The sequence below is a fragment of the Hippoglossus stenolepis genome, chromosome 11, assembly GCF_022539355.2.
Source record: "Hippoglossus stenolepis isolate QCI-W04-F060 chromosome 11, HSTE1.2, whole genome shotgun sequence".
Classification (NCBI taxonomy): domain Eukaryota; kingdom Metazoa; phylum Chordata; class Actinopteri; order Pleuronectiformes; family Pleuronectidae; genus Hippoglossus; species Hippoglossus stenolepis.
This window is the reverse complement of record NC_061493.1, coordinates 16507798-16535348: the sequence shown is the minus strand read 5'-3', so window position 1 is coordinate 16535348 and position 27551 is coordinate 16507798. Positions and strand designations below refer to the sequence as shown.

The 27551-nt window shown below is 40.6% G+C and overlaps 1 protein-coding gene across 50 annotated transcripts in view; it reads right to left on the bottom strand.

The window, feature by feature from the left end:
- The window catches only part of obscnb (obscurin, cytoskeletal calmodulin and titin-interacting RhoGEF b), a 54107-nt gene that overhangs the window by 14402 nt on the left and 12154 nt on the right, over positions 1-27551 (bottom strand). For 4 of the 50 annotated variants that reach the window (XM_035170981.2, XM_035170985.2, XM_035171000.2 and 1 more), the window contains 44 exons: positions 27116-27391; positions 26761-27033; positions 26414-26680; positions 26051-26320; positions 25691-25957; positions 25243-25509; positions 24994-25106; positions 24763-24916; positions 24493-24654; positions 24305-24409; positions 23036-23302; positions 21499-21768; positions 21132-21398; positions 20444-20710; positions 20025-20291; positions 19664-19933; positions 19305-19574; positions 18807-19073; positions 17658-17924; positions 17296-17562; positions 16680-16946; positions 16214-16480; positions 15750-16016; positions 15314-15580; positions 14849-15115; positions 14385-14651; positions 13912-14178; positions 13186-13260; positions 12574-12621; positions 12038-12133; positions 11319-11390; positions 10224-10304; positions 9046-9312; positions 8671-8937; positions 7391-7657; positions 6621-6890; positions 5523-5792; positions 4877-5155; positions 4186-4443; positions 3740-4006; positions 3365-3637; positions 1208-1474; positions 715-990; positions 321-593 (listed from right to left, as the gene is read on the bottom strand). In XM_035170981.2, coding sequence (XP_035026872.2) covers positions 321-593; positions 715-990; positions 1208-1474; positions 3365-3637; positions 3740-4006; positions 4186-4443; positions 4877-5155; positions 5523-5792; positions 6621-6890; positions 7391-7657; positions 8671-8937; positions 9046-9312; positions 10224-10304; positions 11319-11390; positions 12038-12133; positions 12574-12621; positions 13186-13260; positions 13912-14178; positions 14385-14651; positions 14849-15115; positions 15314-15580; positions 15750-16016; positions 16214-16480; positions 16680-16946; positions 17296-17562; positions 17658-17924; positions 18807-19073; positions 19305-19574; positions 19664-19933; positions 20025-20291; positions 20444-20710; positions 21132-21398; positions 21499-21768; positions 23036-23302; positions 24305-24409; positions 24493-24654; positions 24763-24916; positions 24994-25106; positions 25243-25509; positions 25691-25957; positions 26051-26320; positions 26414-26680; positions 26761-27033; positions 27116-27391 — 10308 coding nt within the window. The remainder of the gene's footprint in view (positions 1-320; positions 594-714; positions 991-1207; positions 1475-3364; positions 3638-3739; positions 4007-4185; positions 4444-4876; positions 5156-5522; positions 5793-6620; positions 6891-7390; positions 7658-8670; positions 8938-9045; positions 9313-10223; positions 10305-11318; positions 11391-12037; positions 12134-12573; positions 12622-13185; positions 13261-13911; positions 14179-14384; positions 14652-14848; positions 15116-15313; positions 15581-15749; positions 16017-16213; positions 16481-16679; positions 16947-17295; positions 17563-17657; positions 17925-18806; positions 19074-19304; positions 19575-19663; positions 19934-20024; positions 20292-20443; positions 20711-21131; positions 21399-21498; positions 21769-23035; positions 23303-24304; positions 24410-24492; positions 24655-24762; positions 24917-24993; positions 25107-25242; positions 25510-25690; positions 25958-26050; positions 26321-26413; positions 26681-26760; positions 27034-27115; positions 27392-27551) is intronic. The other 46 variants (XM_035170982.2, XM_047342088.1, XM_047342083.1 and 43 more) reach the window with 44 other exon arrangements.

Genomic DNA, 27551 nt, shown 5'->3' with positions numbered 1-27551 from the left:
TCATATGAACACTGAGGAATAAATACACAGAAAGTCATGTCAGCCTTTCAATGTCTGCCCTCAATAGTTGTTTTAATATATTTTTTGGCGACAGTGACTTTATTTGATCATTGATAGTACATATGGACTGAAAAAGGTCTGATAAAATGCAGCATGTGTCTTTACCACTATTCCGTGGTATGAAGACATAGAGGTCTAGATGATAAGATAATGCCTTTGTAACATAAAATCAAATTTCAGCTGTACTATATCCAATAAAGGCAAACATGATCCAAAAATGGAGATTAATTTATAAATGTATAAACTTGACAAACACTTACTGATGATAGTGAGCTTGGCCAAAGAGAGAGCATCTCTAGCAGCAAATGTAATTTCCTGCTGGGGCAGAAGTGGTGCATGTCTCAGGACAAGGCGATAGGAACAGCCATCAGCCCTCATAGCCCAGAGATCGCTGGGCTTGATCTCAACCCCGTTAGCATACCAGGCTACTTCTGCCACGGGGATGGGTTCAGTCAGCTCCACACAAAATTCAACCTTCTCTCCAACGGCAGCGACTTTGTCTTCCAGACCCTTCACAACATCCAGCTGCCATCCTAATGATAGAAATCCATAGAATTGCATGTAAAAGAAAAAGTTACAGTAATGAAATAAAAGAATTCATGATTCATACATGATTTTTATAAATACAACTTCAAAGTCTTCCAGCGTTCTCACCCTTGACAGAGAGTTGTGCAGATGTGGATGCTGTCCCAGCTTTGAAGGTCACTGTGCAACTGTCTTTAACGTGCAACTCCTTCAGCAGGAGCAGGTGACGACGGCCACTCTCAAATGACACAATCTCAACATTACGAGATTCCTTCACTGGTTTGCCATCGAGAAACCAGTGGCAGTCTTTGGACTCAGGACGAGACAGGGCACACTCGAATAGTGTTTCACCTCCATCAAAGGTTTCTGCATTCTCCAGGCCCTGAACAATAGTTATAGGTTTGCCTGTAGAAGACAACAGGAAAATGAAGAAAGAAAGAGCACACTCAAAAAAGATTTTCAGACAGCTGCAGTGTTAAGACATCAACTCAAATGGGATTTTGCCAACACACAGCACAGTCTTTGTGATGATCATTTTATTTGGCCAAAGTAATGTTAGCTTTTAGGGAGCAGAGGAGATTCCCTAAAGGTCGGTGGTCTTTCCATGTGGAGGGAAGCTCACCTTCCACATGAAGTGAAGCTACCACACTGGTCCCCTCTGCCTCACAGGAGTATGTGCCCTTGTCCTCAGTGGACACACTGCTAATGTACAAGCGAGCCACATTCCAGTCCTGCTCCACCACCACCCTTCGGCCATCAGGCTGCAATGGCTGCCCGTCTTTCTTCCACTGAGCCTTGACCGGCCGTGAATACTGGCAGATGAACTCAGCCGGTTGGTTTTCGACCACACAAAGGTCCTCCATCTCGCTCACCACTTCAACTGTGGGATCTGAGGTTGGGGTCAGGGGTCATAGGGTCAAACCTTGACCGTGAGATATAACGATATATACAATGCAGGACATGCCGGATGACAGATGGGCTTCATAACCCCCAAAAGTAGATTGACAAAATGTTCATATGTGAATGACATTAATAAGAACTTAAAGATTGTCCAATACAAACCACATGTGCCATGGGAAAATATGTTTACATTTTCACTGTGACCAGTGTATTGTATTGTATAAGTATACAGGGGGTCAAAAAGCCCAACAGTCAAGGTTCAGGGTAATGGTCACAACCAAGAGGCCAAAATGAGAAGTCAGGGTATAGGAGGACAGAAGTCATGGATCAGGGAGGCGTAGGTAGGTTAGCAGTTTTAGTGCTTGAGGGTTAGGTCCACGGCTTAGTGCGATGGGACGGTAGAGGTGGAATATGAGTATTCAACAGCAGCCGGCCAGCATGGATTGGTGGAGCAGCACTTTACTAACGCAACATTTCTGTTGTTGCAATTAAGTGTTTGACTAACTCTGAAAAATAAAAAATGTATCAAACGTAAACATCACCAAAACCAAACCTAATACAAGTTTTTTACCGTCTCAAATCACCAAATAAGACTCACTCATCATTTATATTACCAAGGCATATTTATATTCTGTTAGGGCTGCACAGTTGATCATATAATAATCATGATCCTGCATTTGGCTTTTGAAATCTTAAGAGTGCCTGACTCAGAACAACAACTTAAGAAATCCCCAATTGCAGAAGCTTGTTTCCAGGATCCCTTCTATTTACAAGTCTCAACAAGAAACCTAGGAGGTCATTGAACCAACAACAATATCCAACGTAGGCAGCAGCCTCAACACTTAACAATAACCAAGCTGTCAGGGACACTAGGAACAATAGCGACATTACCAATGAAGTCAACAGTGCTCATTTGTTCTCAACATTTGTTGAGGTATAAAATTCATTTTCATATCTAAGTTTTGTGAGTTATATAAAATAGCAGGAAAGGTTGTTGAGTGGGTGGTGTGTATTTTAAAGGTAGGCTACATCCATGGTAACAGCACTAACTATTGACTGTAGATGAGAAACGTCATGGCAAATGACATATTCTTTAATAACATATCATGAATTTCTGTCACTTAATTATATCTAAAGATCTGTACAAGTGAAGCAAGTGTTACGATCCATCAGTAAAGGCAGTTCAAGAATTGAAAACTTAAACACACTATACCTGAAAATGAATAAATGTTTAAATGAAATGATTAAGATCAAAAAATTGAGAGTCATTATCATGATTATCATATTATCACTTTTCGCAGCCCGAATTACAGCACACTGCCAGGATTCTAAGATAATCCAAAAAGATGAATAACTCTAAATAATTGTTTCTGTTAAAATGAATGACTTATTGGTGTCTTGGTTTAGATGCTACTCTACTCCAACAAAACTTTGCTGTGGTGCTGAACCCAGTTGTAGGTTTTGGTTGTGTCAAATCATATGGCACGAAACTCAATATTATCATTATCATTATTAATGAAATTAGGAAAAATGCTTCTCATGCATGACAGAGCACTGAAATGTCAAATGTCATAAATTAAGTTATTCATTAACTTTGAACTTTCTATGCAAGCCTGCAAAAAACAATTGTAATTCATGGTGTATTCACTCATCTTTTTCAAGAGGAATTACACCAGATTTTGTTGATGCAAAACAGAGATGATTCAGTACATTTTAGTCTTGTGTGCCTTCTAATTAATAAAAAATATGATAAATGCCAATTCCTGAACTGTAAATTGTAGTTACAACATCACATCCTTGGATTAAAAATAAGCTGCAGGGTTAAAAAAAGAGTTACTGCTTCTCACAGTCTCTCAAGGTTTTCTTTGAAACATGATACCTTTGACTAAGAGCTTGGAGCTTGATGTTAAACTGTCAGCTTTGAACGTGACAGTGCCAGAGTCGTCTGTGGCCAGGTTCTTTAAGGTCAGTGTGTAGATGTGGCCCTGGCTCAGCCCTATCTCACTAAAAGGGCTGTTTTCCAACAAGGTGCCATCCAGCCACCACTCCACCTTGCCAGGTGCCCTACCAGACAGCTGGCAGGAGAAGGTTGCCCATTCCCCAACAAAGACGTCGGTGGTCTTAAGACCACAAACAATGAAGACTTCTTTCACTGTTGAGTGAAAAATACAAATATGCATACACTGAGCCTAAAAACGTACAACAGAAAATGCAAAATAAAAGGACAAACACAACAGTATTGTAGGAAGGCTACCTTGCACTGCCAAAGAAGCCGTAGTGAGCTGGTCTCCTGCGTCACAGGTGTAGTAGCCACTGTCTTCAGGATCCAAGTTACTTATACAGAGCTCTTGAATGCACCCTTCCTGCCTCATCTTATACTTCTTACCGGGCTCGAGGACAATGCCTCCTTTCCTCCACTCAACACAAACACCTGGCTTAGACAGCTCACAGTGCAGGGTAGAATCATCACCCTCTATGGCATCCTCGTTCTTTAGCTCTTTCCGGAAGAACACCGGGGCACCTGGTGAGAATGTAAAATGGTAAAGTTTTGCATCAGATGTCGAAAGGACAAGATCATCAAGAACATCTCTGAGGGCCTTAATATGAAAGTCTTGCTGATGCACACAGATGCCAGACTGGCTGTGTGGGTGAGGGAAGTGGAGGTTCAAGAATATGTTTAGAGGTAGCATCATTCTTTACCTTCCACGGTCACCGTGACATCACATTGTGCATCTCCAGTGTCACACGTGTACACTCCTGAGTCCTCAGGCACCCCGTTGAGGATACAAAGCTGATGGAAAGCTCCATTCTTCTTCAGGTCATACTTGAGACCCGCTTGGATGGCCACGTCGTTTCTGATCCAGGTGACTGTGGCCTTGGGGTCAGAGATGGTGCAGGCCAGAGTGACAGTTTCACCCTCGATTACCAAAGTGTTGTGCGGCTTCTCTATGATTTTCACTGTAAATGTGGAAAACCCGTAACGAGATTTATTATCAGAAACATTTATATGTAGTCTTCTTTTTCTATTTAGCTTTTGCATTAATTATTAACAAATAATAAAGCATGCACTGTTTAGTATATGCTACCACTCAATTTAAAGCAAAATGAATCACGAAATTTATCAGAAATAGATCTAGTGTCATTAAATAAATTATAATAAGACAAACATTTAATAATTAAAGTACTGAAAAACTTAAGAGTTAAGTACTTAGTTTCCTTTAGTTGTATTAGTGTAACTAGCTAATCTTATTAATTGATGTTAAGAATACAGTTAGAATGTGGAAGATGATGGTGCAAGCAGATTTCCATTTGCCAAGACAAAGCTGTTTGGTAGTCGATGGAGTTGGATGTGAGGATTAAATTCTTCAAGTGACCATGTCGTCCTCTTTACCTTTGGGTTTCTCCTCCACCAGCAGACAGGCCACACTTTTCTCTTCTCCCACTACGAAGGCAACATCTCCTGATTCCTCCGTGGTTACCATCTTCAGGGCCAAACGGTGCACTCTGCCCTGGCTGCTCATTTGATTCAAATCATTATTCTGGAGGAGGTTGTCTGCGAGCCACCATTCTCCGTTTGTCACGCCCGAGTGTGACAGCTCAACTTCAAAGACGGCATCCTGCCCAGTGGTGACAGTGATATCGTAGAGTTCTCGGATGATGCGCACACGCTCTGATGGGGGAACGGGATCATGGTCAGTGATCAGACCTCTGCAAACCTTCCAGATGGCATCAAATATGAGGGTGTATCTATTATTAAGAAACTAATTTTTATATTTACTTAATATTTGTCAAATATTTAGTTAAAGACTAAGTTAAAATATTTTAAATGAAACCAAAAACAAATTGTATTTCCTGCATGCATAACTTAAATGTTATGACTCCAACCACATTCAAATTAAAAAAGATAAACAGTCTACAACTGTGAAATCCAAGAGAATAAACGTGATCCACTACTTGGGAATGGCATGGATGGATGGCAAATGAACTTCGGCAGGGATGAAGAGGTGAGGAGACGAGAGACATAGATGTGCTGTTACCTTTCACAGTCAGGGTAGCAGTGCTCTTCTTGTCCCCTGCATGGCTGGTGTATTCTCCACTATCCTCCACTTTCAGCTTGTGTATGACCAGGCTGTGAGTGGTTCCTCCCTGCTCAATGGTGTACTTCTCCCCATGGGCGAGTTCAGACGAGCCCTTGCACCAGGCTACCTTGCAATCAGGGCTGGATGTTTCGCAGGACAGGGTGACTTTGCCTCCTTCTGTGGCCTCTTGACTTTCCAGCTCCTTCTTGAATAACACTGGAGCAGCTGCTAGAAATTAATTGAATTAATATTAATTAGGATGCTTTATCTAACACTTTTCAGAGGCAAACACAGCCACCACAACACACAGTGTACTCAGAAGTGACCATATTTATACCCACAATTTCCATAATTCCATACAAAGGACAAGCTTAAAACAGAACATGAACAGCACTGTTAAAGGTCCATAGTTAAACTACACCTAAAAATAAAAAAAGGGTACTGTAAAACTTTACTGCGCATTAATCATTTTAAGTCGTATGCTAAAATATTCACAAAAGCTATTGCAAAGTACATTTGGTTTAGTCAGTTTCATTATAGTTTAGTAAAAAGAATGGAAGAGTGAAACTATTGGAGTTTAACAACAAATAACATTGCAGGATCAAACTTTAAGTTATTTCAATAAAGTGTAAAGTTAAAAAGAGTAATGCAAGTGCAGAATATAAGAATGAAAGGGAAACATATTGATCAGCATGACCAATATGTACGTTGTAATTTAAAAACAAGGTGTAAAAGGAAAGGGGAATGTGGTTAGTTCAAATTCAATGGATAGAGGGTTGATCAAGATATACTGTAGAAATACGAAGGGATATGCTGTCAACACGTGGTATGAATGAGAAAGTAACATGATAGTTGAGCAGTCAAACAAAAGTGAAAGAAAAGCCATTACAAGTAAATCACAAGAATCCAAGTCTTGGGATTTTTTGTAGGAACTTTTTGAAAAGATCGAAAGTTGGCGTCCAACGAGACAGATGACAGAAAAGAAATGAACAGAAGTCCAGATGTTGCTGTAGAAGCAGAAGATTCTTGCCTTAATGGGCCAAATGTTTCTCTTACCTCTGACTGTGAGAGAAGCCGTTGAAGTGTGGTTTCCCACAGTGAAAGTAACTGATCCTGAGTCGGTTGTGGTGACACCTCTGAGTGTGAGGCTGTGTACTCGCCTCTCAGTCTTGATCAGGTTCATTTCATTATTCTGTAGTGGGACGTCCTGGAGTTTCCACTGGGCCAGAGGTGCCTCATCATGAGAGACCAGACACTCAAAGTGGACATCTTCCCCCTCATAGACAACTGAGCTCTCCAAGAATTTCAGTATGGTAATCTCGACCTCTGTTTGGCAAATACATTTCAGCAAAATAGTTAGATATTTGTCGTACGAAATCAGCAAATGCTTGACAAAGGTATAGCTGAGGTTTTGCAGGCTGTGATCAAAGTGTGATTGAACTTATACAGATTTCGGTCAAGCTGTTATTTAATACCAAGTGAAGATAAACAGAGTAGGGTGTGTTAATTTTAGTGAAGGGGAAGGAGAGATGGGTGCAAGTGATGAGATGAGATCAGTGATCGAGCTCCACAGAAAAGTGCTTGTAAGTGAACAAGTGCTTTGAAAGCAGTGAACGGGCAAAACAAAACCACACGTGGGATGAGAAACAATGCTTGAATATCAAAATGCAGTCAAGACCCCACACGTGATCTCCAGATGATAGATTGATACATTTCACACTCAAGCGTTGCTTTGTGAGAAGACAATCAACAAGAGGGAGTGATGAGAGACACGAAGAAAGAAGTGAATCCAGAGAGAAAGACACTCTTACAAAGATAGAGCCTACCCTGCACAGTGAGGACAGCTGACGTCCTTTGACTGCCTGTATCACAGGAATATTCTCCAGAGTCAGCTCCCTGCAGTTTATAGATGACAAGCTCCACTACAGTCCCTTCCTGTTTCAGGTGGTACTTGCTGCTGGATGCCAGCTCTCTGTCACCATGCCTCCAGGCAACAATTGCACCGGGTTTTGTGGTCTCACAGCGAAGAATAGCGATCTCCCCTGCCTGTCTTTCAACCTTCTGCAGCTGAGTTTTGAAAAGGACAGGCTGGGCTACAGGGGACGAAAATAAAGAAATGACAAGAAAACTAAATTAAGAGATTTGAGAGAAAACCGGTACCCTATATAAATATAAATAGCAGAGGTAGAACTATCCAAATCTTTTAGTCTCAAGTCTTTATCCGAATGTTGAGTCAAATCCTTAAGTTAGTCTAACAAAGCTTAAAGTGTAACTTCACCCCGAAGTTTAGGCTGAAGTGCCTTAACCCTGGCAATTAAAAATATGCCTTTACAGTGCAGTTCTGGGAGGTGGGGCAGTGTCTGAGTGTCTACATGCATTGACTGTGTGTCTGTGTAAACTGCTCATCATGAGGCTCTGAACTGGGAAACTCAGTCATCAAGAGAGAAACACTATTCCTTGGAAAATGATTTCCACAGCTGTCCAAATGTGAGCCGGTGGACACTTCATCTGTCATATTTCTATAGATGGGTCATTTTGCAGTAATTGCTTCATCAATATACTCAATCCGCTCACAGTCAAGGATTGTGGGAGATATTACTCCTCTCCCACAATCTGCAGAATCAGATTGTCGGACTCCTACGTCTACTACTGTCGGTGGTTGGTTTTTATACGAGGGGTGGCGAGTGACGCTCCCTCCAGATCAACCAAAAGCAAAATACAATTGCAATTGCCACGTTTCAACCAGTAGAGGGCAGTTGCGATACATATTTACCATACAAAATGTACAATTCTAAGTCTTAATGATATGGACCTAAATCAATCAGTGAAATACTAAATACACATATATATTGGTTTAGGGGTTTAGTTACTCTTTAAGCATACCTTAAGTATCAGAAACAAGAAGCCTCGCCTGTGTGTTTGATTTTAACCAATAATGTATCAACAAGCAATATTATTAAACATCAGATAAGGTACAGGCTTATCTTGTTATACAGCGTAAGCACCTAATTCAATGTGTATTATTTACAGTAATAAAAAGCTCAAGTCTTACTAGTTACAAATGTAACTCAAGTATCTCCACTGCAAACAACAGTTTCAGGCGTACCCATCACAGCTAGATGTGCAGTGCTCTGACGTCCACCAGTGTCACATGTGTAACTCCCAGAATCCTCTGGATCTACATCATGGATTAGCAGAGTGGCGATTTGTCCTGTTTGTCTAATTTCATATTTGGCACAACGACAAAGACCAAGTTCTCCTTTCCGCCACTCCAAAGAAACACCAGGTTTAGAAAGCTCACAGTTCAGTGTGACACTGTCCCCCTCTTCAGCCGTCAGATTTTCCAGCTCTTTTGTAAATATGACTGGGGCAGCTGATGGATGAAAAGAAAGAATGGCGACGAAGAAATAGAGTGAAATTAAGAAGACTGACTCAAGAGACTAGAGGACAGAATACGATGACGACACAGTCTCCATCCTACCATTTACTGCAACAGCAGCTGAGCTTATTGCGTCCTCTGAACAGCATGAGTAGTTTCCTGTGTCTCCAGGTGTCAGATCATGGATCTGTAGCACATAATTGAATCCTGTTTGTCTCATCTGGTACTTTTCTCCAGACGTCAGGACTTGACTTCCCTTCTTCCATTCGACAGTGAGTCCGGGTTTAGAAAGCTCACAATGCAGAGTGACACTAGCTCCCTCTTCAGCCTCCTGGCCCTCAAGGTCTTGAATGACTGTGGCTGGAAGAACTGGGGATCGAATACATTGAATAAGCTGTCGATGTTTACCAGTTGTAACCCACAGGATTCTAGGACAGATGTGATAACAGTATGGATATTGTGTAAAAAAAAAAAAATGTTGTACTTACCTGCTTTTAAGTCAAAACCAAAATAGAAAAATAAAACACATATGTATGCGTGTTTTGATATGTACACAAGCACACAAATACATTTGTGCACGTAGCAGCACTGATGCACAGCCAATAATTCCTGCTCTCATTCAAAACAGGGGGCAGACTAAAGGTTTATCAAGGCTCTGAATCCCAGCTCACTGGAGACAACAACAATCCAGAACACAGAATATCAGGCATTCACAATCAAATACCAAAAGAGCAACAACAAGCTAGACTAAATATACAACATACAAAAACCCCACACAGAAATCAAAGAGGAAACAATACGCAGATGTCACAAAAATATTAATTTTACTTCAATTTTGGTTTTCAGCTTTTTTGATTCTGGCTTTAGAAACAGCAAGAGTTGGTTTCTCTGCAGGTGTAGTGTGATTAATGTAATTAAATATCTGCTGTGAGAAACACTGAGCACCATAAACGCAAGAATGATAGTGGAATTAAAAATATAAAGCAACAACAACAACCAACACCAACAATACTGAATGCAACAGCAAGTAATTGATTGACTCAAACTCAAGGATGCTGCCAATATGCAATTTCCAACTCCTCAGCGAACAAGAACAAATGAACCAGACTGTTGACCAAACTTTGAAGACACAAAGATGTTATGTCACATCATAGAAGTCTGATATCACAGCTTGTGTTTTGGCAAAAACCCAGCAAACATAAAATGTACTGAATAATAACAGAAAACTTCCACTCGTTACAAACGTACTCTTGGGGTTTACTTATTGAACCACCACATACCTTCAACTCTCTGTTTGGATTCCTGCTTCTCAGATTCAGCTTTGGACGTCACTGCTGAAGCTGAGGACTTCTCTGTTGTAACTGAAGTTATTTGAAGACATGAAACAACAGATTTCAAAATCAGCTTAAATCTTCACGAACAGACTGAACAATGCAACAGCTCGAAAGCAACGTGCCACAGATTTTAGAGCCACAAAGTCCGAGACAAAACCGGGACTTGATTCAGAGACTCGAAGCAAGACGGAACAGTGCCATGACCAAGAACTTTCTGTCCAACAAGGGACAACAGCAACATACTGACAAATGGCAAACAACAAACCACGTGGATGAATATTTTGTATAGTAAGCTAACATTAGAAATGAGGTTTATTTCTTCCTCAGCTTTGCTTGGCTCTTCAGTCTGTAAAACTACAGCCACTGGAGCGTTTGATTGCTTCACTGTTGCAATGAAACATTGAAGATTGTTGCCAACAGCAACAAATCTTATTGTCATGTAATATGTCTTGCATAATTAAATTCACCTTAATCCTTCATACTGCTGAAATGAATCTGTATCATCATTAACTTCAATCACTAACCTATGAATTGAGCTTTTGAATGAGATGAATATTTATGAACTACACAGCACACACCAGTATACACACCCAAGCCCAAGCACAGCATCACAAGCCGCTGTGCACGGTACGATTAACAGAGCAGCGTGACTTGGGTAACATGACAGGTATCTACTGCAAATGATAATAGCTGCTACAAAATTCTTGTTCATTTTCTTAGTGCATCACTTCCACAAAAAAAGCACAAGGAACTGCAGCGCAAAGACAAATATTACATATCAGCTATAGCCAGATATTAGCACAACTTAATTTACCACAACTCAATTTAATATAATATTTTCCTATTTATACAATGAAATTCTGTGAAAACTCATTTTTACTTTCAATTATTTTGTACGTTTCCAACTCTTCGCAGCTGAAGCCAAACACATAACAAGTGTAAATCAGAAAGACGGTAGACAGCATCAGCGGAACACCTGCATCTGGTAACACAGAGCATTCAAGGCAGGAAACAATGAGGGAGCAGGAAGCTATCCAATACCTTTTACTGGCTCTTTGGTCCCCTGCTTCTCTGTATCTTGTTTCACAGATACTCCTGCAGAAGTCTTCTCAACTGGGATAAGACACAACATCAATTTCACAATCTTACAGTGATGAGTCCCCGAATACTGTCCACCAGAGCCAGTAAAGCACACACAGTCCCAAAACACCCAGTAAACCCTGTTTACTGTCCCTGTTTACAACTCATACTTGTGATGTTACATTAAATATATCCGTGTCCACCCAGTAACTGTCACAGGGAGGGTAAGCGGTATCTCTGAAAATGAAAAGCAATGGAAATCAATAAAGCTACAAGCTGAAACAATTAAAGCCGCTCTCCTCTATTCTCTCACAGATCATTATCAGCAATCGAACACAGAGAAACAATCCAACACAGTGCTGCCATAAACATAGAGCATTAAAATGTTCCACATTCAACACAGACCTGCAGTAAACACGGCCTTGATACAACTGGACAAAAGCAACAACATACAGCAAAATATATGAGAGCTAATAAGAACATAAAGCCTCCTTCTTCATATTCAGTGGGCAAAACAACAAGCTGCACACACAGTAAATCTGGACTCGAATACTGACCCTGTATTTTCCACTTCTATGGTTTTAAGTGTGCTTATCTACAACATCTCGCTCTAAAAGAAGGAGACAGTATTGACAGATGTCCAAGTATCCAACCAGCCCCATGCAAACAGGTCTCATTACCTTCACCTCCCACTCTCAGCTCTTGTGAATCCCTCTGAATCTCCTGTTTGAGGAGCTGCAGTGAAGGAGTCTGCCCAGTAGTTACCACAGTCACAGCTATGAAATTGAACACAGCGTTGTTACATATATTACAATAATTGAGTCTTAAAAATCTTAAAGCAGCTGATAGGAACAAAGCCTTACTCCATACCATAATGTCAGCCTCCATGCAACACAGTCACCCAAGTAGCATAAGCACCAAAATAAGACACAGATCATTTAACAGGGAACTAATTCCCATTTTACATAAAGATATAAAGGGAGGGAAAACCGTATTCAGCCTAAAAGCAATCCCTGAAGCAACAAGACACAAAGTAAGCCAATTCATGACATAACAAGTTTGTGTCTGATGAACAACCACCATCGAAGTCTCTGCCACTTTATCTCTCTCATTTCTCTTTGGCTTCCATTCAACAAAGCCTTGCATTGCAAACACGAATTAATTATATATACAAATGGGCTTAACAGACAAGCAAAGCTGAAAATCTGAAAATTACCTTCCACTGTTTCTCGGATCTCCTGCCTGATTTGATTGTCTTTAGCAGCTATGGAAAGCATGACATAGAAATAGCAGCAACAAGTGACTGTTTGCAGTATTTACCACAATATTATATAAAATTATATGTTCAAAATTATTAATAATGTTTGTTTTCTGTATAACTGCCACAAATTTAAATACCTTAAATCTCCTCAAACCACACAAATGACAATGAAACATGCTAAACACAAGTAAATTATACAGTATAAGCTTGAGCTGATGACATTCTCAAACTATCAACATGCTACCAGCTCATTAGCCACAAATAAAAGGGTTTCTTCTTTCTATATTTTACATTTGCTGGTTTTGCCACATACACTGCAAATAAAACACTGCCACGAAAATTCTAAGTCAATCCCAATATCAGACAAAAGCAACATATGATGCCACAAACATTAACATCTGGTAAACTAGAAAGACATGATGCCACAGGAGCACTTCTCATAGTGTGTAAGTGACAAAGGTACGAGGCCGATTAAAGGAAAAGTGCCACATGACAACACAAAGACCATTATCAAGATGGATAGAGCACATAAAGCTTCAAGTCTTGCCAGCCATCTTATTTTCATACCTCCCATTGTTTCCTTGGTCTCCTGCCTTTTAGACCCCAATTGATCAGCTGAAAGAGGAGCGGACAGCTTCACAGCTAAAGGAAAACAATTTGAACATAAATTGCTGAAAGATACTTGATCAATGATACAACTTTACCATAATGACTGAAAACGAATACAGTTTATGGACCAGCACACACACATTATCAGGAGTCAACAACACCAGCAATAAAAAGAAAACTATCACATAGCACACACAAAAGAACAGCAATCAGCATCCCAACTATGATGACAAAAAAGCTGCATCCTCTGTGGTTTGTTTTCTAAAATTCACAAAAGGAAAATAAAAGAATTGATGAATAATCCTCCAAAAAAATGTCAAAATTCAAACATTGCAACACAGAGCACACTTCAGAAAAGTGTTTGTCATCCAACAACAACAACAACAACAACAACATCAAAAACAACAACAACAACCACAACAGATTCCACACATACAATGTCAAGGACAATATCTGTTGACATACAACATCCACAATGAACGCTGACATTCTTGGAGCCAATAAACAGAAAAGACAAGCTCTGATCGAATTAGAATCTGATCTGTAATTATGTCTGAACAATATATTATCTGCAGTAATTAAATATACTAATATAAAATGTTAAAGCACAAAATTGTTAGTTTTCAAACATTATATAGACACCTCTTAATACAGTGTAAAGGTTCAAATCACTCGTCTTCCTACCCTTGATCTTGAGACTAGCTGTGGTCGTCTGGTCTCCACACACACAGCTGTAGTCTCCACTGTCTTCTGGCACCACTTTGTTGAGCAGCAGTTCATTCACAGAGGCTTTCTGCTTCATCTGGTACTTCTCTCCAGACTTCAGCACCTGAGTTCCCTTCTTCCACTCCACTGAGACTCCAGGTTTGGAGAGCTCACAATGGAGAGTGACGCTGGCTCCCTCCTCTGCTTCCTGAGTCTCTAACTTCTGTTTGAAGGTCACTGGTTGGGCTGAGCATGTATTAGTTGGTTAGCATCAGTGCCATGCCATAACTTACAATATAAAAACATATACATAGAACACAATAGAAAATCCTAAACAATTCACAATCCATAATTGCAGGTCAAACATGAATGATATGAGCATATAAAAAGTGGCTGTCTATAAATTGCTAAAAACTTTCAATGGACCAACTCTTTAAAAATCTTCTTCCTACCCTTGATCTTGAGACTAGCTGTGGTCGTCTGGTCTCCACACACACAGCTGTAGTCTCCACTGTCCTCTGGCACCACTTTGTTGAGCAGCAGTTCATTCACAGAGGCTTTCTGCTTCATCTGGTACTTCTCTCCAGACTTCAGCACCTGAGTTCCCTTCTTCCACTCCACTGAGACTCCAGGTTTGGAGAGCTCACAGTGCAGAGTGACGCTGGCTCCCTCCTCAGCTTCCTGAGTCTCCAACTTCTGTTTGAAGGTCACTGGTTGGGCTGAGCATGTATTGGTTGGTTAGTGATCAGTGTCATGAAAAACAATATTAAAAATATATATAACACAAAAAACAGAGACAAAACACAAAGACAAACAATAACAAGAAGAAACCAACATCATGTAGACACCACAAAAACCTACTGTATAAGGTTTTTGACAAACATTCCATGGACCACAGCTTTACAATTCTTCCTACCCTTGATCTTGAGACTAGCTGTGGTCTTCTGGTCTCCACACACACAGCTGTAGTCTCCACTGTCCTCTGGCACCACTTTGTTGATGAGTAGTTCATTCACAGAGGCTTTCTGCTTCATCTGGTACTTCTCTCCAGACTTCAGGACCTGAGTTCCCTTCTTCCACTCCACTGAGACTCCAGGTTTGGAGAGCTCACAGCGCAGAGTGACGCTGGCTCCCTCCTCAGCTTCCTGAGTCTCCAACTTCTGTTTGAAGGTCACTGGTTGGGCTGAGCATTTATTGGTTGGTTAGTGATCAGTGTCATGAAATAAAATATTTAAAAAAATATTTAACACAAAAAACAGAGACAAAACACAAAGACAAACAATGACAAAGAGAAACCAACATCATGTAGACATCACAAAAAACTATTTTATAAGGTTTTTGACAAACATTCCATGGACCGAAGCTTTACAATTCATCCTACCCTTGATCTTGAGACTAGCCGTGGTCTTCTGGTCTCCACACACACAGCTGTAGTCTCCACTGTCCTCTGGCACCACATTGTTGAGCAGCAGTTCATTCACAGAGACTTTCTGCTTCATCTGGTACTTCTCTCCAGACTTCAGGACCTGAGTTCCCTTCTTCCACTCCACTGAGACTCCAGATTTGGAGAGCTCACAATGGAGAGTGACGCTGGCTCCCTCCTCAGCTTCCTGAGTCTCCAACTTCTGTTTGAAGGTCACTGGTTGGGCTGAGCATGTATTAGTTGATTAGTGGTCAGTGTCATGAAATAAAATATGTTTAAAAATATATAAACACAAACAACAGAGACAAAACACAAAGACAAACAATGACAAAAACCTATTGTATAAGGTTTTTGACAAACATTCCATGGGCCGAAGCTTTACAATTCTTCCTACCCTTGATCTTGAGACTGGCTGTGGTCGTCTGGTCTCCACACACACAGCTGTAGTCTCCACTGTCCTCTGGCACCACTTTGTTGAGCAGCAGTTCATTCACAGAGGCTTTCTGCTTCATCTGGTACTTCTCTCCAGACTTCAGCACCTGAGTTCCCTTCTTCCACTCCACTGAGACTCCAGGTTTGGAAAGCTCACAGTGCAGAGTGACGCTGGCTCCCTCCTCAGCTTCCTGAGTCTCCAACTTCTGTTTGAAGGTCACTGGTTGGGCTGAGCATGTATTGGTTGGTTAGTGATCAGTGTCATGAAAAACAATATTAAAAATATATATAACACAAAAAACAGAGACAAAACACAAAGACAAACAATAACAAGAAGAAACCAACATCATGTAGACACCACAAAAACCTACTGTATAAGGTTTTTGACAAACATTCCATGGACCACAGCTTTACAATTCTTCCTACCCTTGATCTTGAGACTAGCTGTGGTCTTCTGGTCTCCACACACACAGCTGTAGTCTCCACTGTCCTCTGGCACCACTTTGTTGAGCAGCAGTTCATTCACAGAGGCTTTCTGCTTCATCTGGTACTTCTCTCCAGACTTCAGGACCTGAGTTCCCTTCTTCCACTCCACTGAGACTCCAGGTTTGGAGAGCTCACAGTGCAGAGTGACGCTGACTCCCTCCTCTGCTTCCTGAGTCTCCAACTTCTGTTTGAAGGTCACTGGTTGGGCTGAGCATATATTAGTTGGTTAGTGGTCAGTGTCATGAAATAAAGTATTATTTTAAATATATAAACACAAAAAACAGAGACAAAACACAAAGACAAACAATGACAAAGAGAAACCAACATCATGTAGACATCACAAAAAACTACTGTATAAGGTTTTTGACAAACATTCCATGGACTGAAGCTTAACAATTCTTCCTACCCTTGATCTTGAGACTGGCTGTGGTCGTCTGGTCTCCACACACACAGCTGTAGTCTCCACTGTCCTCTGACACCGCTCTGTTGAGCAGCAGTTCATTCACAGAGGCTTTCTGCTTCATCTGGTACTTCTCTCCAGACTTTAGCACCTGAGTTCCCTTCTTCCACTCCACTGAGACTCCAGGTTTGGAGAGCTCACAGTGCAGAGTGACGCTGGCTCCCTCCTCAGCTTCCTGAGTCTCCAACTTCTGTTTGAAGGTCACTGGTTGGGCTGAGCATTTAGTGGCTGGTTAGTATCACATGTATATTTAATTGTATAACACAAAAAAACAGGAATAAAACAGAGACAAACACTGACAAGATGAAATCCACAATACCATGTAATTTAAAAAATACACAAACAAAACAAAGAAAAAACGAAGACAATATGGATTCTACAATGTCATTTACATGTTTAACACAAAAAACAGACACAAAACACAAAGACAAATGCTGACAAGGTGAAATCCACCATGTCATTTAGACTCCACAATAAATGTGACTTAACATGTACTTAAAAACTCGTGGAGAGTTTTTGAAAAACATTCAATGGACCAACTGAATGAAAATCTTCATCCTACCCTTGATCTTGAGACTGGCTGTGGTCGTCTGGTCTCCACACACACAGCTGTAGTCTCCACTGTCCTCTGGCACCACTCTGTTGAGCAGCAGTTCATTCACAGAGGCTTTCTGCTTCATCTGGTACTTCTCTCCAGACTTCAGCACCTGAGTTCCCTTCTTCCACTCCACTGAGACTCCAGGTTTGGAGAGCTCACACTGGAGAGTTATATCCACTCCCTCCTCTGCCTCCTGAGTCTTCAACTTCTGTATGAAGGTCGGTGGTAATGCTGCACAACCAAGTTTTCATTACTTGTCAAAATTAGGTAAAATAAACTGTTTTAAATAAATATAAGTATAAAACTTTGCCTAAAAAGATCCATACCATTGACTTTCACAGTTGCAGATGTCTTCTGGTCCACACACACACAAGAGTACTCTCCACTATCTTCAACCTTCAAATCTTTGATTTGAAGTTCCACAGCAGTGTGCTTCTGCTTCATCTCATACTTCTCTCCAGCTTTGAGAATTTCAGAGCCTTTCTTCCACTGAATGTCGGTCGCAGGTTTTGATAACTCGCAACAAAGTGTCACAGTCTCCCCTTCTTTTTTATCTTGGTTCTTGAGTTTTTCTTTAAAAGTGGCAGGCAGGGCTAAAATAAAACGAACAGTGGGTTGATGATATTAAAAAGGTTGTAGCATTGTGTCTGGCTGTGGTGGAGGATGGAACATGATTAGAGGTGAAGATGAGCATTCGGAAACCACACATTTTAAATGCACAAATCATTACCAACATTGGAAATATTAATTTATGCAGGGAGCATAACAACATTACAAGGCAATTCATTTGGGAACAGGTCACTTGGAGGCATTAGTCCATATAAAGCAGGACACAGAGAACTATTTTCTATTAGAAAATACAAAAGATGTAGCAACAATTCTTCTAATCTATTGCATTTTGCCAACTCTACACCTAAGGCAGATGTGTAAGTGCCTGGGAATGGTATTGGCATCCTCCTGACAATAACAGTCACCAAGTGTGTCATTGCTATGCATCAGTAAGTATATGTGCATGAGCCTCGAGGAGTCAGGTCTTTGATGGTGAGAGGATGGATGGCTATAGAGGGGTGTGAGCTTAGCACAACTGTAACTCAGGCAGATCAGTGGAACTGACACTGCAAACATATGTAGCAGATCCCCATTTAAAACAATCAAGCCACAAAATCCACAAGGTGCTCTTTAAATTGAAACTTAACCAAACTATGAGCCATGACAACACTGCAACTTGGATGGAAGAACTGAGAAAAAATTATACTATACTATAGTGTATGAATGTTAGTTTTTCATGCTCTTTAATCGAATGAAATGGTTAACACCAGGTAAGTAATAATATCTTAGCAGATGTCATTTTCTTCCCAACTATATCCTTATCATATTTTTAAAAGCATGATATTCCCGTCATGTTTATTAAATTAACTCTTTAAGAAATATGAAGATAATCAACTATGCAAGACACACTTGTATAAAGTTCTTACCTTTGACTGTCACCTTTGCCATGTTCTTAGCAGTGATCACATCACAGGTGTAGATATCTGTGTCTTTATCCTCCAGCTGTTTGATGGTGAGAGTTAAGACCCGCTCTTTCTGGGACATCTCATATCGACCTCCTGCCTTGAGCTCTGTGTGCCCTTTAAGCCAAATCACTGTGGATGGGCTTTGAGCTGTCTCACACTGCAAGGTCACAGAGCTCTTCTCGTCTGCCTGGCTGTCCTTTAGCACTTCAGTGAATTTATGGATTGGCGCTGTAAAAAAGAGAACAGCCTCACTAAAACTGAAGGCACAGTTTGAAATTTGCGAAAATCTTGCTCCATGGTTTCAGAAAATAACATTACCCCTGAACTGATGCCAATTTAAGATATTGATATTTTTAACAAGTGTTGTCATAGGTAAGTCTCTTAAATGCTCATATTATCAAAGATTGAAAAAACTGTACTAATATGGAATTAAAGAAAAATGTAAAAAGGAAGTCTCACCCTTAATTTCCAGTTGGGCTTTGGTGGTTGCACCTCCAACGACTTCACAGCTGTACTCTCCTGAGTCTTGGGCAGAGACAATATGGATGGTGAGCTTCATGACCTTATCCTCTTGGCTGATGTCGTACTTCTGGCTCTTCTTGATGGCTTTGCCTTCCTTGGCCCACTTTACAGTGGATCTAGCCTGTGTCACCTCACAGGTAAATAAAGCATCTTCCCCTTGAACAGCGCTAACATTCTGCAGTCCTTTGGACACAGATGAAGCTCTGCCTGCACCCAGGGATGTTGACATGTTTATTTCAAGAACTTAGTCTATTTGGTAACTTTCTAGGCTTCTCGACGATATATATGCAGCTTACCTTCAACTGTTAATGTGGTTTTAGTGCTCAAGTCTTTAATGTTGAAGACCACCTCACCAGCATCGGCAGGGGTGACATCCTTAATGGTTAGCATGTACTTGCGGCCTTTATTGGTGACATTGAAACGGCCTCCGTTTGAAATGGCTTTGCCATTCAGAGTCCACGAGCACTCATCTGTGTTCTCACGAGATAAGATGCACTCAAAGCTGCATGACTCCCCCTCGTTTACCTCAGCAGACTTAAGCCATTTGGTAATTCCAATGCCAATCTCTAAAATTGGGACAGAGATCATAAAATGACAAAGATGCCGAAGAACTAGGCTAACACAGCAGAACTGTTTATCTTAAACAACAGTACCGACCTCTTACAGTGACCTTTGCCTTGGAAACTTCAGTTCCGAGATCACAACTGTACTCCCCAGCATCGTCTTTGGTGGCGTCCTTGATGATCAGGCCCAAAGACTTGCCTGTGTGGAGGAGCTCATACTTGGGTCCAGCCTTCAAGACTTTACCTTCTTTTCTCCATATAGGTGAAACCCTGGGCTTGGACGCCTCACATGTCAGAGTTATCATGCCTTTCTCCTCTCCGATGACATCATCGAGAGACTTGAGGAACACAGCTAGCTTCTCTGCAGGGCAAAGGGGAGAAAGTAAAGAGTGGTGTGATGTGCATATATTATGTTAAAATAAAATCATTTTATGAAATGTCACTCAAGAGAGAAACTTGGTTCCCTTCATTGTGTTAAGTGAGAATTTTTTTTGTGTACATGACTGTTCTTACCTTTCACTTTGAGTGTAACAGACTCTTTCACCTTGCGCACTTGAAAGGTGATGGTCCCCCCGTCCTGAGGAGCCATGTTCTTCAGCATGAGCTTGTGAACCTTCCCCTCATGAGAGATGGTGTTGACTTCATTAGTCAAGAGCACCTTGTCTTTCAGAAGCCACTGTGCCTCTTCATCTGCGTAGTTAATCTCACACGTGAACACTGCATCACTGTCTTCATCAACCTCTGTGTCGACCAAGTGCTTGGTGATTTTAATTTCTCGCACTGTAGAAAAGAAAAAAGATGGTCGTTTTAGTTCAGAGAGCACTTTAGTCCAAAACCTTTAAAAAACAGATGCTATAATATGTAATGTTTCAATAAGAAAATGGCGAACTGTTGTATTTCTTTTGCGATTGTTACATCCCATCCCAAGTTATTTTTTACTTTGAGGTCAATAGTGGCAATAGTTGATTTAAATCCTGCCCTCGAGTTTCTCCAGCTAATCTAATTGTCAACCTCAAACTGATTAGTTAATTCTGCGTGTGTATAGTAATGTTTGTATTACTGCTTGTCCCCTTAAACTGTTTATCCACCTGTCTGCCGGTAAGTGAGTTTTTCTTTATATCTCCATTGCATCATGCTGCCTTTGTGTGTCTGTGTTCCTGACAGCAGCTGTAAGACTGGTATTCAAAGGTGCACACTGTACCTTCGACAGTGAGTGTGCCTCTGGTCTCAGCAGGTCCGGACTGACAGCGGTACTCTCCGCTGTCTTCTCCAGTTAGCCCTTGAATAGTAAGCTGAGCCCTTGTGCCGTCTTTCTTCATGTTGTACTTGTCTGATGCTGCCAGAAGTACCTGACCTTTAAACCAGTTCACCTCTTTGGCTGCGACGGAGAATTTGCAGCAGAACAGGGCAGAGCTTTTCTCCTTCGCCTTGACATCTTTAATGGGCTCTGCAATCTCAAGTGGACGCTCTAAATATGAGGAACAGAATCTGATTAGGAATTTTGAACAGAACGTTTGTGCAAATAAAAAAAATACTATTGATCATAACTACTGGATTGACACCTTTACCTTTTACTGTGAGTTGGGCAAGAGATTTGCTCTTCCCAGCTGTAAACTGCACAGGTCCTGTCATTGATGCCTTGGTCTTTTTGAAAGTGAGACGGTGCAGCGTGCCCTCTTTCTCCATTTCAGCATCTGCACTCTCCTGCACAGCAACTCCATTCAGAGTCCATATAGGAGGTTTCACCAGTTCCATACTGATTTCAACTTCAAAGACAGCTGCGAAAGGTTCTGTCACTTCTACTGAACTAAGCTCCCGCACAATGCTGATGGACTGCTCTGGAGGGGCCACGAAAAAAATGGTTAAGTTAAAATTCATTGAAGTTATTTCATGCAGTTAAAGTACTGGTTTATCCTTTATAAGACAGATTACATACACTTTACAACTCTCAAACACATCAAATCTCAAATCTTACTGTAAATGTTGCTTGAGATCTGACAATGTATTGAGCAATCGTATTGTTAAACAAACCCAGAATCGAAACTGGATATGAAATTAGATTTGAAAAATAAACTTGGAGACACTATTTTTTAAATGACCTCAAATCAAATTGAGCACATGTACTGAAATCTCTTATTACTTAATGACATTTTTACCGATACAGTACAGAACCTAGTTTGACTTAGTTCTAGTATACGAACTTGGCAACTATTAATGGTCCATGGATCATTTAGCAGAGCCTACATGTTACAAGAATAAATCACAATAGTAGAAAAAAAATTTGGACCATGTCCCCAAATCTCATAAAAAAATTATACAACTGAAATAAGCAAAACAATGCATCATAAAGTAAAACACAATTACTGTACATGCAGTGCAACTCAAACTAAATCATCTACTAGGGTTTTTGTCACATTCTAAAGCCTCTGTACACTTGTGGTACTATCACACGTGTGTTTTCACATATTTGTGACATCTCACTCTGCTGACTTGTCACAGTAGGAAAAGCACAGATGTTAGTCATGACATTGACGATGGCTATTCAAGGATCCTTGTGAGCACGGACATGGTGACAGTGAGCAAGCATGCACAATATCAGCAACCCAAAACCAAGCACCGAATTCACTCATCATGACGTTTACTTTTACACTTGTACTTCTTCTACTGTGACATATGAAAATGTCTTCCATGAAAAAGGCCTATTCTTTGTCAATGAACTTGAAAAACCTGAAATGACCTTTCCCACCAAACTTCAACCTGAGCAGATGCCTAATCAATCAGAATAACTGAAAACAACTGTATAGGTTACTTCACTTGTAGTGGTGTTAATTTGTTAATTTCATTTTAACAATTATAAATATCAATTTCTATGGTAATTTCTTTAGTAGATTAAACTTGTTGCAAAGTAAAAATAATCTTCTATTTGTCGTTAATACAATACTTAATCGTTATAGACAGATAAGTAGACAGACAAACAGATACCTCATTGTCTGATGGCTTGATTTGTTGAGTATGTATAAAGTTGCAGTCGTACACTTAGACCCTACAACTGCTAAACCGGACTCCAAGCTTAAAATTAACCTTTGTCATCTTCTATCGTGTTACCTTCTACAAGCAGTTTACAGGACGTCTGGTCATCAGTAGCGTCACAGGTGTATGTGTCTTCGTCCACGGAGTCCACATCATTGATGGTGAGTTTTCGGTACACATCTTCACTTCTGATCTCGTGCTTCTTGCTGGGTTTGATTTCTGTCTTGTTCTTGTACCACTTCACCTTTGCACTGGCACGTGACACTTGGCATTCGAGATGACCACGATGCTTAAACATCGCTATCTTATCCCTGAGTCTCTTCACAAACTTGACTGGCAGCTCTACAGTAACAATAACACGGAATCAGTGACAACTATCACGTATGCTGCCATAAAGAAACATTGGGGGCTATGAATGCATAAGCCTTGCCAAAGCCCTTGCCTAAGCGCACTTTAGGACAGGCGATGTTCGCAATTGAATTACGCTCAAGCCAGAGCAAATGGGGCTGAAGTGTAATGGCACATTAAAGCTAAAGCGGACAGCAAGAATGTATAATGGCACACCACATTAAAAAGGAATCAGTGCATGGCAGCCATTTGCTGCTTGACAACATCCAGCAAGACACTAAGTGATGAAACTTGTGATAGCAAAGTTTGCTATGAGTATAAAACAAAATTTGTATCTTTAAAATAGTTTTAGGTAGATTATTGTTCTTGCGAACATTTGGAGATTATTTCCAATCATTAAAATACTCCAAAATCACTGGACCAATTAGGTCATATGTACAAATCACATGTTTGCTTCACTGCATTCAGTCAGGAAAGAAAGCTATGATAAAACCCTGGGGAAATTATCCTAAACCTCAGCTAATAGATGTGTGTTCTCTTTGCCATCAGGCCTCAATGAGGCATAACAATGTAAATGCGAGTTGCAACTGGATTTACTTTTTTCCATCAGACTAAATATTATCAGAATGATGCACTGCATGAGCTCTTAAAGCACGACAACACTGCACTAAACTTCTTACCTTTACATGTGGCTCGCTAAACCAACTGAAATGTGGAGATCAAAATTGCCCATGAAATTCAGTATTTGACTTCAAAATAGCAAAGTGATCATTTTAGAGCAGCTCAATTGTTTACATTTTAGGAGAAAGTTAAGTTTCAAATGTGCAGGAATATTTAATTATTTATTATAACTTTCTGACAACATTTGCCAAAAGGAATAAAGAACCCATTTGCAACCACATCTGAACATTGTAAAATAAAGGTTAACTAATCCATGCAACAACATATAAAGCGTTTGTTAAGTGATTTCAGCTCATAACATATTTACTTGTTTACCTTTCACTTTGAGTTTTGCAGATGAAGAGGTCTTCTCAGCTGTAAATTTAATATCACCCATATCCTCTGGGGAAACAGACTTAAACAGCAGTACATAGGTTCTGCCTGGATTAAAATACAAATTTGATTATAGTAGCAACATGTAATGAATTAATCATAATAATAATACATACTCAGTTTTTCCTTACCCTCTTGTCTCATCTTAATGTTGTCACTCACTTTGACTTTAGTACTTCCTTTGTACCACTGACAGTCCACTTCATCGTGTGAGATTTCACAGACGAATGCAGCACTCTCCTTCTCCATCACCTCCACATCCTCCAGTTTCTTAATTATCTTGATATCTCTGGCTGTAGGGAAATATTTGAAGGCATTTTCATAAACTATAGATTTTATACAGTACCCTAAATGAGAGTCCCTGATTGATTTCTGTGCCTCATGACAGGAGTAATGTTTACCATGAACGATGAGCTTGGCAGACGTGTTATCATCAGTGGTTCGACAGACGTAACTGCCTGTATCTGCAGGGGTGCATTTGCTGATGACCAAAGTGCGCTTTCTGCCCAACAAATGGATGCCATAGTTTTTCCCTGGTTTCAGTTCCACATCATCCTGAAAATGAATAATTTTTTACACATGTTATAATTGTTCAGTAGTTCGTTTTTCCAGTCTTTGATCTGCAGACTCACCTTGAACCATTTAACATCTGCATTTGTTCTGGACACTTCACATTCAAAAGTAACCTTCTCCTTCTCAGGAACACTCATATCGATAATGGGTGTGGAGATCATAGCAGGCGGTTCTGTAAAATCAACAACCATTGGGCAGTAGGTGACAATGTAGACTCTCAATCATAAAGAGGTACTTTATAACAGAAGAAGATCGGTCGGCCAAGACCCTACCAACAGAGGAGCAGACAAACAGGAAGTAGCCCTTACCTGTGACAATCAGTTTGCCTGATGTATGGACACCCTCAGCTTGGAAGGAAATAGTTCCTGCATCGTCTCTCTTAAGATTGGACAGCGTAAGAGCGTGCTTCTTTCCCAGTGCTGTGATACGACAGTTGGCCCCTGGCTTTAACTTGGACCCATCCCTGGTCCAGGAGCCTTCAACATCCGCCTGGCTGAGCTCTACCTCAAGTGTCACTGTCTCTGTCTCATGTGCCTTGGTTTCTGGAAGGCCCTTTATTACCTGGATCTTCTTCACTGAAGAAAGAAGGAACAAAATGTTGGAGTGTAAATATGATGGCAAGATTTTCAGGCTTGTAACTTCACATTTATAACCAAACACATATCACTGGAGAACAGTCTCTTTTTAAGGTGAAGGTATGTGCATAAATACTGAATATTGTATCTTAAAACATGTGTGAATGTGGTTAACTCTTACTTTCTACAGTGAGCTTGGCCTGGGTCTTGTCATCCAGAGTTTCACAGGAGTAGATGCCACGATCACCATGAGTCACGCTCTTGAAGACCAGAGCCTGCTTGGCTCCATCTACCCGAATCTCCAAGTTTCCTGCAGCCTGCAACACAATGCTATTCTTCATCCACCTGACTTCATCCGATTTCTTACTGAGCTCCACCTCCATCTTCACTTCACTCTGCTCCTCCACTGTCAGGTTTTCCAGCTTCTTCTTAAAGGTTACAGGCTCATCTAATTGGGGCAAACAGAGAAATGTTAAATGAGAATGTTACATTAATTAACAAATTTAAAATAGATATATTAACAATAGATGCACATTCTTACGTTGCACTTGTAAAGTAGCTTTGCAGCTTTTGCCTTCTGCATCAACGCTAATCTCTCCAGCATCTTTTTGGGTGACAGAGGTTATGGTGAGTGAGTGAGTGTTCCCACCGTGCTCTATCTTATACTTTGGCCCGGCAGTGATGGGTATGCTGTTGTGGAACCACTTGACATTGACGTCTGCTGGAGTGACAGCGCATTTGAAGATGGCGTCTTTTCCCTCCATTGCAGCCACATTATTGAGTTTAGTAGTCAGCCTCACTACTCTGGGCACTGAAAGGAATGGGAGGCATCAAATTAAGCCAAATGATATGAAAACAAATTCGGCATTCAACAGATTTCAATTTGAATTAAAAGGTGAATTACCTTTAGAGGAGATTTTGGCAGAGGTCTTGTCATTTCGACATTCACAGCTATATTCTCCTTCATCTTCCTTCGTCATGCCAGTCACAGTGAGGACCCGCTTAGCACCATCTGTCCTGACACAGTTCCTTCCTCCAGGTTTAATCTCACGGCCATCATGGTGCCAGACAACATCACCTGAGGCATGATTGAGCTCACACATCAGACTAAGTGTCCCACCCAACTCCACATCGACAGACTTCAGGGGGACAACAAACTTCAAAGCTGATTCTGAAATGAAATGAAGGGTGTTAGATATCAAAAAAAAGTATATGCAGCATTATCAGAGGGTTATAAACTTAAAGACCTACCTTTGACCTGAACTTTGAACTCCTGTTTGTCATGAGCAGTTTGACAGGAGTACGTTCCGCTGTCTTTAGTTTCGGTGGAATTTACTATCAAGGTACGACAATGTCCCTCTTTTTTCATTTCATACTTTCTGCCCTCTTTGATCTCCACACCATCTCTCAACCACTTCACACTTCCACTCTCCGAGGTCAGCTCAGTGGTCAAAACAATGTTTTCACTTGCTTGAACAATACATGTGTCTTTGACAGACTTCTTCTGGAACTTGACAGCTTCTTCTACAGAGAAATTAGAACTTTTGTTCAGCAGCTTTCTTATAAATATTGGAAGAAAATTAGTTATATTCAAAATATATTTTACCTGTCACATGCAGCTTATATACCAGCTTCTCTGTTCCAATCTCACAGGTGTATTCTCCAGCATCTTTTTTCTCTATTTTTTCAATCACCAGCTCACGACTCTTGACCTTTGACTCCATGTGAACTGCTTTGCTGGAAGTCAGCAGCTTGCCGTCCTTATACCACTTCACTTCTGTCTTGGAATCAGAGACCTCACAGCTCAAGGTGGCTTTCTGGGAGAGAGTAACTTTCACCTCCTTCTGGACGGACTCCTTGTTGGAGAAGCCAGCCGGGGCTTCTTCACAGTAAGTAAAAAATGTGATGTAAACAAATAAGAACATATCAGTCAACACAATACATGAACACAACCAAATCTTTTCAACTGCAATGAACAAATCTGCACACATAACATAACAAATAAAACAAATTCAATACACATTTACTGGCAACATTGTATT